Source organism: Pagrus major, chromosome 1, assembly GCF_040436345.1.
Source record: "Pagrus major chromosome 1, Pma_NU_1.0".
NCBI classification, from domain to species: Eukaryota; Metazoa; Chordata; class Actinopteri; order Spariformes; family Sparidae; genus Pagrus; species Pagrus major.
Genome location: NC_133215.1, coordinates 28,223,913 through 28,237,072, shown reverse-complemented (window position 1 = coordinate 28,237,072; position 13,160 = coordinate 28,223,913). Strand labels below are relative to the sequence as shown.

General features: G+C 40.7%; 2 protein-coding genes across 2 annotated transcripts; one reads left to right on the top strand and one right to left on the bottom strand.

The window, feature by feature from the left end:
• On the bottom strand, nucleotides 1-8,243 carry LOC141002152 (probable ATP-dependent RNA helicase DDX17). Its single transcript, XM_073473353.1, has 13 exons — nucleotides 7,932-8,243; nucleotides 6,613-6,772; nucleotides 6,315-6,411; nucleotides 5,875-6,008; nucleotides 5,537-5,602; nucleotides 5,272-5,413; nucleotides 4,920-5,080; nucleotides 4,626-4,798; nucleotides 4,351-4,461; nucleotides 4,174-4,235; nucleotides 3,864-3,923; nucleotides 1,484-1,720; nucleotides 1-1,334 (listed from the first exon to the last, which is right to left on the bottom strand). The coding sequence occupies exons 1-13, from the start codon at nucleotides 7,988-7,990 to the stop codon at nucleotides 829-831; spliced, it is 1,968 nt and encodes a 655-aa protein (XP_073329454.1). The 5' UTR covers nucleotides 7,991-8,243; the 3' UTR covers nucleotides 1-828.
• A 166-nt stretch (nucleotides 8,244-8,409) lies between these two features.
• On the top strand, nucleotides 8,410-12,509 carry ntan1 (N-terminal asparagine amidase). The gene is made up of 10 exons (XM_073463077.1): nucleotides 8,410-8,628; nucleotides 9,292-9,394; nucleotides 9,582-9,647; nucleotides 9,739-9,847; nucleotides 9,936-10,009; nucleotides 10,103-10,156; nucleotides 10,256-10,309; nucleotides 10,403-10,500; nucleotides 10,717-10,830; nucleotides 11,153-12,509. The coding sequence occupies exons 1-10, from the start codon at nucleotides 8,548-8,550 to the stop codon at nucleotides 11,351-11,353; spliced, it is 954 nt and encodes a 317-aa protein (XP_073319178.1). The 5' UTR covers nucleotides 8,410-8,547; the 3' UTR covers nucleotides 11,354-12,509.
• Nucleotides 12,510-13,160: the final 651 nt, after the last annotated feature.

Below are 13,160 nucleotides of genomic sequence, written 5' to 3'. Positions count from 1 at the left end.
CAGCTTTGAGTCATGTATTTATTAGGAAAAGACTTGAAAAAGAACCCAATAAATGAAAGAGGAAACAAGTTGACTGCAGTTTAGTCAATCCACATGAAAATTAGTCTGCATTAGCTGATCTGCTTATCAAAAGCAATATGTGAAGTAACAGGTGTAAGTAAATAGAAACACAGTTTTGACTACAGGACAGGATAAAGTAAAGGCATGCACAACAAGTCTAATGTGACAGTCCATTAAACAAACAAAAAATAACAATAGTGGTTGCATGGTATCAAAACTATGAGAGAACATTCACAGCTTGGTACATACTGCTTCAGTGTTAACAATAACTCAAACCCCAAATCAATGCAATTATTAGAATATATTGCTTATACATGATTCTGGAATGTGATGATATATGTTAGAAATCATTTCCCCAGCTCTCTCAACCACGTACCACTGAGGCCTCAGTGTAAGCCAGGTTTCACTCTAAACGCATCCTAATACAGCTGATAAATGACTCAGTTTAAACTAGAGAGGGACAACAAACTGCACAAATCCACACAACACAAGAAACCTCTGGCACATGGTTGAGAGCAACTGTATCAGACTTAAAAGGTTGAAAAACTTAAGGGAAAAAGTTCTAGGTTTCCTTTTGTATAGGTACATTTAAATTCCACACATTGGTTGTATTAAAAAGTACAAAACAAATAGAAAATATAAGCCCTTACCTCCTTTGATATATATATATCCTTTTCTAACCCCTGCATCTTAGAGATGACAAGAGTCAGAGTAAAAACAAAGTCATACTGTGAACACTCGAGTAGCACAGATGAACTCTTCATCTTTCTACTTCCGGGGAGGTGGAGGGCCTGGAGGAGGAGGGGGTGGAGAGGCAAATGGGTAAGGCGGTTGTCCCATGAAGCCCATGAGTGGTGGCTGAGTTGGAGCAAACTGCTGAGCCATCAGGGGCTGCGGTCCTCCTGCTGAAGGAGGGCCTGGAGGAGGAGGCTGGCCAAACTGACCCTGCGGCTGGCTAGGCTGATTCTGACCTCCGCCTCCACCGGACTGGCCTCCGCTGCGGGAGTTGTAGCCCCCGCTGCTGCCGTAACTCTGGTACTGATCTGAGCCCGAGTTGTAGCTATTCCTTCGATCCCTGCTTCTGTCCCTGTAGGAGGAAGAGGAGGAGGAAGTGGAACGGTCTCCATCACGGCTGTTACGGCTGTCACGGTTGAAGCCCCCGCGGCTGTCTTTGCTGCTGCCGCCACCGCCAGGGCGCATGCGGCGATCACACTCTTCCTGATACATAAGGTTAGGGTTGTTGGAGCTGCTGCCACGGTAACGCATTCTGCCACCTGTAACAAAAAACAAATCAGCATAGTTTTTAAACTGTTTATGACTACCTCTCTTCAGATATACAGTCTCAAAACGTCCCATCTTTTCTATTTTACTGTATGGTTGACTTTGATGTATTAAGTTGAGAAACGGTGAGAGTCCTTCTTACCTCCTCCTCCTCCACCTCGCCCTGAATCCACGAGCTGAAGCAGTTTAGGATTGATGGCCTGCCGGGCCTCAGCCAACACCCGGACGAGGTCTCGGGCCTGTCGTAAGTTCCCTGGGGTGAAGAAGGTGTAGGCGGTGCCCTTGTTGGTACTGCGGGCTGTACGTCCAATACGATGGACGTAATCCTCAGAAGAGCTGGGATAGTCATAATTGATGACGAACTTGACATCTTCCACATCTTTTGGATAAAGAGCAATCGATTTTACAGCATGAGGGAAAGATAAAGATCATCTCAAGAGGGGAAATAGATTTTGGAAAAAGAAACTGATCATGTTAATTACACTTTTAGAGCTGATTGTTTATTTAAATAAATAAAGAAAATTACATATATAATTAATTAAAGCTTTTAATGTACATTAAAGAAAAAAGATAATATGTATATACAATGTAATATATATATATAAGATATTTCATTAATACTTTATGTAAGAAATCTAAACAATTAACTTACCTGCTCTGTGCAAAAATCCACACATCCAAAGATTCATTTAAGTTAACCACCATTATAACTCATTTTTATCAAATACAGTTAAAGCTGAACTTGAATTCAGGTTTTCAAGCTCACTTGATGATGACCGACGTGTACAGAAACCATGTTTAGGCTTCATAATCTTCACACCAATGTGATTACTGGTCAGAATGTGTGAAGACAAGGAGTCTGTTTCTTATTACAGAAGACGTGGGGCTCTGACAGCACTGCTGATCAATAACTTTCCCCACAGAGGGAAACCATTTTATCAACCATAACCTACTGAGTAACAGAATGATGATGTGCCAGGATAAAAACTGCTATTTTGTTTTTACTAAAAAATAAGCAGGATGGAAGTACCTGAATGTATGGTGAGCTCATGGAGGAGTTAAGAGAAAGGGGTGGTGAGGTACTTACCCCCTTCATGTTGTTTTTTAAAGGTAGTCAGTCCCCCCTGATCAGTCCTGGTTTATAGGGAGGGGCTGAGGGGGATTCATCCCACACCAGCAACGTCAGACAGGGAGCAGAACCGTTAAACCTCAAGAGACAAGCACACAAGGGCCGGTTCTGTTGCTCTCTTGCTGCATTGCAGGACCCTCCTCAGACCCTGGCCAGGACTGGATCCAGACGAGCCTCTCTCCCCCCTGTCTGTCTGCTTTTAGGGACGGACCGATGGGCAGACATACAGGCACCTCAGGCTGCTCCCAAGGAAGGCTCGTTGGATTTACAAACTCTGACAAAACTGGGCAGGGGGATCTTAGTTACCCACGGAGAATAAGAGGAGCTTTAATCCCTCTAAAACTAGCAGAGCTTCTACTTTTACGTAGGGGGCAGTGACAGCAACGCAGACTGTTACAGCTGCCGAGTGCTGCCAAACCCTGAGAGGAGAAGAGGGGAAAAAACACAAGGATTCGGTCATAGTAATTTTGGCAAGTTAAAGACACTTCACTTATCCCCCCTTCTCACAGTTATCCTGCCAACAAATTACTGGAGATGGTTCAGCTGTCACTGTTCACTCAATGCATCTGCAAAACACGTGTGTGCATCATTTTGCAGAATTATATCAATGGACCAACGACATACAGTAATTTATTATCTTCTATGTGGAAGAACATGAGCAGCATCTTCATTTAATTTGTACTGACACCATGAAGGAGAGTTAAGAAAAGGTGCGCAGGAGCATCTGCCCCACACACCCCTCCTTTCAGGCAGCAGCGTGCCAAAGAGCCCCGGTTGAAGGAAGCTTTTTAACTGCAGTAACAAGAAACAGACTATAAACCCAGTAGAGCAGAAGGCCTGAAGACCCATAGTGGACTAAACAGTTCATTTAACTGTCATGGTATAATGGTAAGGTGCATATATCTTATGATGTACATTAAAGACTAGAGATGAAACCTTCTTTGTTATTTTCACACTTCTACTTGACAGCAATACTACATTTTTTACCAGCTGTATATTATGGGAAAATGCTAATGTGATACCTACTATATAAAAGTAACACATTGTCATAATGTCAACCTGAAAAGGGAAGACAATTCTTCACTTAGTGTTATCCTAGAATTATATTTTTTTACCCCACTTAATTACCAGACCTCACCAGATACAGCTGGTCTCATTTGTAGTATACTTACCCATTGCTCAAGATAACTTTACAAACAGAAGCCCTAAAGAAAAGGAGCAGTTGTGCTCTTCACATCGGTGTAACTGACTGTGGTGGACTATCAACTTGTGTAAATCATATGAAGTGTGCTTCATATGATTTGCAGAAAATATATAACTCACAGGAAAATGCAGAAAGAGACAATCATGTGAGAAATTATGCTGTATTAACTATATTTGTGAGCACACATACCCAGACCACGAGAGGCCACATCGGTAGCGATCAGAATAGGAGCTTTACCACTCCGAAATTCTGTGGGATTAAACAAAATATTAGTAGGAATACAAGCAGAAACAGACAAAGAGAAGAGCAGGATGAAAATTAACTAACTAACTAAACATACTAATTAGCTGTCTTTGGAGGGAAGTTTTTTTTCCTGTTCTGAATTGTCCCTCAGCAGAAAACCAGTTTAGGCAAAAAAAAGAAGGGAAAAAAAGAAACAAAAAGATCTACAACAGAAGGCAGGAGGGAAGTGGTTGCACTATATTACAAGTCTTCTTACCAGTGAGTACCCAGTCTCTTTCTGGCTGGCTTTTGTCTCCATGGATACACATGGCTGGCCACCTACAACACAAAACCACAATGATGCGGCAGGATTAGACACTTCACCCACTTCTGTCCATCAAATATTTGCATAATCCATCCTAGAACTAATAACATCATGTTGTTTATTTCTCACCCATCACGCCTCATCCTCCTGGTGAGATCATCACAGCGCTTCTTTGTCTCCACAAAAATGATGGTTTTGTTCTCTTTTTCAGCCATTATCTCCTCCATCAGCTGAAAAAGTCTTAAGACAGGGAGAGACAATCATAGTACGTCCGCAGTACTGATCTCAGTTTCAACTGTGTGAAAGGATGAGCTCACATTCTGTAACACTATTATAGCAGGTAATGAGATAATCAGGACATAATGTCATTCTAGGTCAGATATTTTCCCACTGGATCTCCTTACTTGTTGTCCTTTTCAGTCTCCATGCAGACATCGACAATCTGCAGGATGTTGTGGTTGGCACTAAGCTCCAGAGCGCCTATATTAATCTGGATGTAGTCCTTCAGGAAGTCCTCAGCGAGCTGTCGGACCTCCTTCGGCCAGGTTGCACTCCACATCAGGGTCTGTCTGTCAGGCTGAGAGAGAGTGACAGAGAGAGAAAACATGCAAATGATTTCACGGAAAAATACTTCTACATTAATAAGCCAAGGTAATCGTTTTAAAACTAGTAGTCATGCTAACCGAGCCTTTGCCTACCCTGATTTGTTCAACTATCTTGCGAATCTGTGGCTCAAAGCCCATGTCCAGCATGCGGTCAGCCTCATCCAGCACCAGGTAGGTGCAGCGCCGCAGGTTTGTTTTCCCAGACTCCAAGAAGTCAATGAGGCGACCAGGTGTGGCAATACAGATCTCAACACCTAAAGCCATAAAAAGTCAACAACAAAAAAAGATGCACATCTTTTAAGATGCTCAGGACGATCATTTCAGTCTTATTCATAAAAGAACACAGGTATAAAGTTTTTTATGTAGAAGGTTTTTGATATAAAGGTTTTGAATTTCGACTTTTTTGAATAGTCCATTGCATGTGCTGTCTTATAACCATACCCACCTCTCTCAAGGTCTCGAATCTGTGGTCCTTTGGGTGCACCCCCATAGACACAGGTGCTTTTGATACGAGAAGACTTGCCATATTCATAAGCAACCTGTTGAACCTGCTGAGCCAGCTCTCGGGTCGGGGCGAGCACCAGACACTATGAAGAGAGGAAGAAGAGGAATGAGGAAGGTTTTACAGACTGATTGCAAGCCCACACTGGGGGAGTATGATTTAGATAAAACACGCATCAAAGATAATAACATATAGAATTTACACTTACAATTGGACCATCTCCTCTCTCCAGATAGGGCTGGTGGTTGATGTGTACAATAGCAGGAAGAAGGTACTGCAGGGAACAAACACACACAAGACAACGAAAACTTATCTTACTTTCATGCCACAGGAAATGTTTCTTTTGCTATGAATCTCTTCTAAATACACATTATTTAGACTCTCTTAAATGATCTTAAAATTGTCCTGCACTTGTGATGCTGTGCACTGTCTATTTTTTGAAATCTGCTATGTAAATCAGGTTAATTTTTAATTAACTTTTCAAATTAAAAGTCCAGTTAAGTGTTGTCATCATCATCGTGCAAAATGATGGCAAGGCAGCCTTACAGCCAGTGTCTTTCCAGAGCCGGTCTGGGCGATCCCCACCATGTCCCTACCACTCAAGGCCACAGGGAAGCCCTGAGACTGGATCGCCGTTGGCTCCTTGAAGTTCTGGTGCATCAGCACATCCATTACATACTCTGCAAGAAGAAGGAGGGAGACAATAAGACAGTTATATTGCTGGACTGTTACTTTGATTTCTATCTTTCTGTCTTTTGATCAGAAGGACAAAACCCTGGAAAATTCCTTCTTGTACCACTATTTATTGTAAAACACAGTTTAATAACATTTTATTTTTTAATTTTACCATGTAAGGGGCTTTAAAACAAAAAAATGAAGTAAATGCTGGAGTGAGAGAATGAATTATGTACTATGTACATATGCTAATGTTTCCCAGAGACCATTTGTGCAGTTACTTCAGTTTGTGTAATGTATGGTTTACTAACGAGGAAACTGCGCCTGGTGAAAAGCAGTGATCGCCTTTGAGCAGCCAGAGCCTCTGATGGTGATCTCCTTCTTCCTGCGATACTCTTCCATTTCATACTGGATAAAGAAACATGATTACAAGGTGTGAATGTACTTTATCATTTATCATTGTGTAATTTCTTAACAGAACTGATGAAGGCCATCGTAAGAGTTGTTAAAATGATGGGCGCTAATGGAAATATGCTCAAATGCACCACTTTATAGTGCAAGATTTATGATTCACTTATTGTATGTGAGTGTGAGGGAATAAAGAATTACCTGGCTCATGCGTTGGATGTCAGGGTGTTCAGTGTAGAAGTTTTTCTCAAATTTTGGGAGATCGTCTAGGTTCCACCTCTTCTTGCGGAGACGCTCGCCTGGATTCCCAAACTTCATTGGTGGGGGCCCACTGCGACCGCTCATGGCCCCAAACCGTGGCCTGAGAGATAAAGGTCAAGTGATAAAGAGCACTGGGGATCCAGCAAGGCAGAGCTGTACTGTACTTTGGACATATTTGCTTACATCATGCCAACGACTATCAACAGTCGTTGTGGCAACACTCCAGGTACTAGGCTGTCATGATACTAGAATTTTAATCACATCATTTCTAATCACTGAACACATACCAACATATTTGTAAAAATGTTAGGGTGTGCAGCTTTGGTTAAAAATCTGATTGTAGACCTGAAATTGTTTTTACAGCTTCAGTACCTTCGATAGTATCGAATGGAGATATTGTATTGTTTTAAACACAAAAAAGTATCCAAGTATCGATACCTTTGACAACTTTCTAACCCTCACTAAAGAGGTCATGTGATGATCATTTCTATCTGTCTTTTGGGGTTGTCTGTGTCCGATGTATTTATGGCTAAGTCTATATGCCCAGACTTTATTCTAATTGCAGAATTATTATTCTCACTAAGTCCAGCGTGGCAAGTGGCCAAGTCCACAAGGTGGCTCATGTGGACTTTATGTATGTGGGCTTCTTTATTACAGAGCTCTACCAGTCTGCAGACTTAAGCACAATTTACACAACCTCAATGTTTTTTATTGATTCAGACATTTTTCTTATGTATCTGTCTCATATATTTTTTGATACGTGTGTTTAGTATGAAATGAAATATGGCACTGCATACACATGCCTAGACCTACTTACATTTGTATGCATAATGTTCAAATAATGTACAACCAATGAGTATGATGAATTTCAGTGATTTCATGGGACTGTACTATCACCAGCGTTAATGCTCAGCTCAGTCTGCATCTATACACCTAATTTTGGTGACCCTGGGACCTCACCTTTAGCGCCACCATCAGGTAAACATTTCAAATGTGTAGTTACTGTATGTCCTGTCCAGTAAATGTTCTTGCTCCGGTCTGCACTCTTTATTAAATATGTATTGTGACATTGACAGTGAGGCCTTGAGGTGGTCTGAGGTTTGCTGTTGTCGTGTTGTACTTTTCGTGGCCTGCTGCTGAGAGCACTGGAGTCTTAAAACAGCCATGGCTTTGGGTCAAACTGACTGTAATGTCTAGACATTATGTAACCTGAATGTTGTGATAAATATGTGTGTTGTTGCTTCCATATATAAACTTACCTGTCTCTTCCACGGTCCCTGTCCCTGTCTCTGTCTCCATAGGAGGAGCCCCCTCTCATTTTGGCGAACAAACTGTCACTAACGTTATCTTCTCCGCGGTGTTTGTAACGTCAGCTTTAACGTTTGGCAGCGGGTTGTTTACGTTGTGCGCGCTAATAAAGTGCAAAATAACGCAATAATGGCAATTAACGCCTGCAAAGCTATATGTAAACGATAACTACGCGGAAATAAAGGTTTTGGTAAACAATTGTTGTATGCGTCACGTAGCTGAACGGCCGCGTAGCTTTCCCTGCCCTCTTTAGCGACGTAACTTCATCTAGTAACTCTACGTAGCTTCCTTCAGACAGAGCGGACACTACGTACAAATGTACGCTAAGTATTCATGGTGAATTTGATACGTGTGGCCCGCAGTCGTGCTTTTGAACAGTAGGTGGCGCTGTGAGCCTCGTTCTCGTGGTAACGGTAGAAGAAGACAGTCTTCCAGGAAGTTCAAGCCGATTGAACGGTTTTGCAGTGCAGTTCCTGTGTTTAATATGAGATATTAAGAACATGAAGTTACTAGTCTTTATATTAGTATGGTAACCCGTTGACTTTTAAGTGGATCTCGCTTAAGGAAATGCCTTTGTTTATTCAAAATAGAGAACTTGGGCGCATAAACTCGACAGCGGAACTGTTCGACAAATGTCCACATTTACAGGTTTGTTCCCAGAAAGTGTGGCTAAATATAGCTTGCTGAGCTCGCTGCCGTCGCCAGTTAACAGTACTTTTCTGTAAGTCATCACATTATGACAGAGTAGCAGCTAATTCTGAAGTGAAATGGTAATTAGTGTTATATTTATGAACAGGACAGGCCCAGACGTGGGGTCAGGCACAAATCAGTCAGGAATGAGACAGCACACTGTCCCATCATGATTTTCTTGACAAGTGTGAAACTAATTGTAAGTTCTGTGCATGTGACCTAAAATGAAATGTAAAAAACAGCTACTAGATAAGAAAGGAATGGAACTGAAATAAATGTTATTGCTTCCTTGATTGACAAATGTTTGAAACTTTTTATGACTGGTCTTTGTGGAAAAATAACTTTTGACATACAAGGCGTGTTTATTGTTTTCATACAGAGAGAGTCCTTTTCTTTCCTTTATCAGTTGGGTTAGATTGTCTTTTCCTCGTCTATGTGTAGTCAAATAAGAAAAATACTGAAGATCCCAAAGATTTAGGTTTACAGACTGTAATAACAGCTGTGAGGCGAAACTAATGAATGTCGTAGCCTAATAATGTTTTGGTTTTAAGGCAACACATGCACAAAGCCTAGGGTCAATTTGATATTTTTTAGTCATACGTCTTTATACCATTGTCACAGGAAAATGGAAGAGCATTTCGCTCCAAGCCACTTGTTGATGTCGACCCAAAGTGCCTCTTGTATGTCCAACAAAGAGAGTTTGCTGCAACAACACCAGCAGACAGTGAGTAAAGCCTGACCATTGATCACCGTCTGTTTCCTCAGCTCAGTTTAAAAAAAATTAAAAATAAGGAGCTTTTCCTTGACTGGACAGTTTGGTATGAAATCCTACAATTACAACATCCAAGATGGTACTCCATGTTAACCATTATGGATCATAATTATAGCACATGCTTTCCTACCTATCCCAGACTGTGTTTCAGTAATTGGATCCGATGATGCCACCACCTGCCATTTGGTCGCGCTCCGACACACTGGTAACCTTCCTTTCCTTAGATTCATGCTGTGTGCTTTCTTCTGCCTGTGTTCATGGCATTTCTAATGTCTGCCATGATTGAATTTTATTAGGAAGTGGAGCTGTTTGCCTTGCTCACTGTGATGGTTCCAGCACCTGGTCTGAAGTCCCGCTCCTTGTGAAAGCTGTCATGTCACTGAGTAGCGTCAGTAAGGAGGGCAGGTATGAAATACTAACAAACACAGTTAAATTAAGTGCACATCCAATTCAGATGTTCTTTATTTCCTTTATTTTGGTTTCTGTTGTGCAGACTTGAGCTCCATCTTGTCGGGGGATTTAACGATGAGTCAAAAACATCCCATAAACTCAGCCTTAACATTCTGGGTATCGTATTTGAAATTACCTTGTGTCTCATTGTAATATTATTCTGGTTGTATATGAGCTTTGTAACTTAGGAAGACTCTTTTCACTTTACAGCAGCGTTCCATAAACAGAAAGAAGATATTCATCTGGAAACATGTTGCATCACAGGTAACTTTGTTACTTGTTTTGACTTGTTTACTATTGTTTAGAAAAACTCTACCAGTCACGCCTTCTTCCAATTAACCCTTTTGTTCTCTGTTTTTGTAGAAATTAACGACACTGTCGTTGAGGGAAATCATAGGCCTGTAGTATATGGAATAGGTAAGTTATATATATGCTACTGAGTGAGAAGGATGCAACGCTTTCACGGCATGTGACCTCAAATATATTGTGTCTATGTGTGTTTCTGCGCAGGTGTAAATGTTAAAACAGGGGACGTGTTCCCTTCATCATTTACACATAAAGGACCAGCAGAGGAGCTGCGATCTGCAAGGACCTTCACTGGGGGACAGGTACTGCAAGATATACTGTAAAGTATTGTTTTCCATGTGTGAATACTAAATTTTTTTTTTCAATACAAAAAAAACTATTCAAAAGTGGCACAAAATGAAAACAAAAATCCTAACTCTATTTAATTAAAAAACTTCTAACTACACGTTTAATTACATTGACAAAAGTACTGCAAATGCAAAGAATGCTGATAAAATGAATGCGTTGTTGTCTTGCAGATGGCTGATATATATGACTCAAGCCGAGGACTGGTTAAAATCGGCCCTTGCAAGTGGTCTCCCAATCTGGATATTGCCTTCTGGTTGTCACAAGATGATGACACAATTTTAAAGGTAAGAAAATGTTAAAGTAATTAATAGTTCTATAAAGGTGACCTACTTCATGCTTTGTTATACTTGTAGTGATGAGAAGACTGGTTCTTTTAAGTTAACCAGTTTGTTGTGTTCACCCGCCACTTATTTAACACCCCCACCTTTAACTCATTCTTTAAAAGTGGTTCAGAAAGAAAGTTTTGTTTGTGAATCTAATGCCACTTCTTTTCATTTTTCACTTTCTTTTCATATGTCTCAAACACTCCCAAAGTAAGTATAAAGCAGCAGCCCAGAAAGTGACATAATGCAGACTTTGACTCTGGCATATCTCTCTCATTCCCAGTACCTGTCCACCTCTCCGATGGCTGAACCACCTCATTTTGTCCAGCACATGAAGTCCACCATCCACTTTCTTTTACAACACCCTAACTCCGATAGCCTGTTCCCCGGAGGTCAGCCACAGCTCTACCACAGGGCTGAGTCAGGGGACTGGGTGAGGGTTGACAAGTCATATAGCGCTACTCCTATCTCCTCTCAACCTTAACATGGAGCCTGACTGTTTTTGCCTCTCAGCTCAATGGAAACACTGTGACCCATCCACCCACTGTCTGTTTTCTGTTCATCGTGTCTTAACATTGGAGGTAACCCCACGACTGGACCATGTGTATGCTGAATGGCTCTCCTGACTCATCTGGCTGGTCCAGTAGAGGGAGTAGAGGAAGTAAAAAAGAGTCTGTTCATGCCTGTAACAGATAATTTTTACACTCTTATGAGGTGGTGTAAAGTCTGTACCTTAAAACAACTGCTTTGTTGCTGTCAGTCACGGTTAATGTCCCTCATTGCTTTACTGTTTTGATCCATGAAGGAAATAATTAACATTGTTGTCTTATGTCAAGTTAAAAGACCATACTTTTCTCTCATTTTGTATGTTTTTTTAACCTTCAACAAACAGTTTTTTTCTATCAATTTGCTACCTTTCATGCATTTATTGTTAATTATTTAATAACACTCCAATCAATTTCAAAATTCAAACTCCATTTAATTGCCTTTATAATTTTGTCAGTCAGTTAATGTTGTCAGTAACCAGGACATAAAACCTTTCCTATGTCAAGCAAATTCTGAAAACAAGTACATTTCTGGCAGGTTTGGAATCTACAAACTTGCGTATGCTTTGGAAATATAGTATATGCACAATATGTACTTAATGGGATAAAACTATGTGTATGGTCCTTAAATGTACAGCCTGACCCACTGTTAATTAAAAAAACTTTTGGCACTTGAACAGTGAAGAGAATACAATTTGTTAAGCTCTTTGTTGTTGAAGAGTTCAGAAAAGTGTATTTTTCTCTACAAATGCACCTTCCTGATGAGCGTGGAATATGACATTTCGTCACGTTCTCTACATACTGCTGTATAATTGGCTATGAATGTGTATGTTTTAGCAAGCTGCATGTGTAAATGTGTATAGTAATCTTGTGCAAGAGATGATCTGGATTCTTGTCAAATGCAACCAAATATGATTTTACTAGTTTTTTTGTTTTTTTTAAAACAGTTATAAATGAAATCACCAACATTTACTGTACAAGGCCTTTTCATCAGTTGTGTTATTCAGAATGTTGCAAGGTGTTTAAAGCATGTTTGCAACTTGTTACTGTAACATACTGTACCTGTTGATAAATAAATGTAAATGGTTAAATCTAGTTTGAAATATGTCTGTTGAGCGCTCAGAGTGAAGGAAGCTGAAAGGGGGGAATTTAAATTGTTGAGTTCTGCACTTCAGTGGAAGAAGACAGGTTTGGCAAGTGCTCGGTTCAATGCCATTTGATAACATTGTCATTAGTGGTATTACTAGATATCACATTACCCATTAACACCTAACCAAAATACAATGGGCCGATTTGTGTAGCCGGTGTCTGACAAATAACAAGAAATAACAGTGGGTTACAGAAATGTCAAGATACGTTTGAGGTGATCTAACAGTGTCTCCATTAGATTGTTTGTCCACCAGGGACCACTGAAAAATTCATTTTTCAACTGTCCCATTTAGCACATATCTTGTTTCTATTAAAAACCTTCTCAAAACAAAAGCGTTTTTATATAAAGAAATGAGGACAGGGCATAGATATGTGATGTGATACAAGGAAAAGCAGAGAAGAGATCATCTCAGGTGATACTGACACATTGTGCTCAGACAGATATTGTGTCATGAACCAGCAGGTTGCTCAAGGTTTTCAGACCTTGCTCCGCCCTTCAGCTGGAGCTACTGTATTTCTCTGCTACGTAAAAAGGGGCGTAGTGTATTTACGTAGAATGTGCAGACCCGGCCGGTGGCAGACTCGCGGTCCCGTGCC

Excerpts from the sequence above, each read along its gene's own strand:
- LOC141002152 (XM_073473353.1), bottom strand. The coding sequence starts at position 7,990 with ATGAGAGGGGGCTCCTCCTATGGAGACAGAGACAGGGACAGGGACCGT. Across the intron at positions 6,412-6,612 it reads ACATCCAACGCATGAGCCAG|TATGAAATGGAAGAGTATCG; the intron begins GTAATTCTTTAT and ends TTCTTTATCCAG. Across the intron at positions 4,236-4,350 it reads AGGAGGATGAGGCGTGATGG|GTGGCCAGCCATGTGTATCC; the intron begins GTGAGAAATAAA and ends TTTGTGTTGTAG.
- ntan1 (XM_073463077.1), top strand. The coding sequence starts at position 8,548 with ATGCCTTTGTTTATTCAAAATAGAGAACTTGGGCGCATAAACTCGACA. Across the intron at positions 10,010-10,102 it reads ACTCAGCCTTAACATTCTGG|CAGCGTTCCATAAACAGAAA; the intron begins GTATCGTATTTG and ends TTCACTTTACAG. Across the intron at positions 10,310-10,402 it reads GCCTGTAGTATATGGAATAG|GTGTAAATGTTAAAACAGGG; the intron begins GTAAGTTATATA and ends GTTTCTGCGCAG.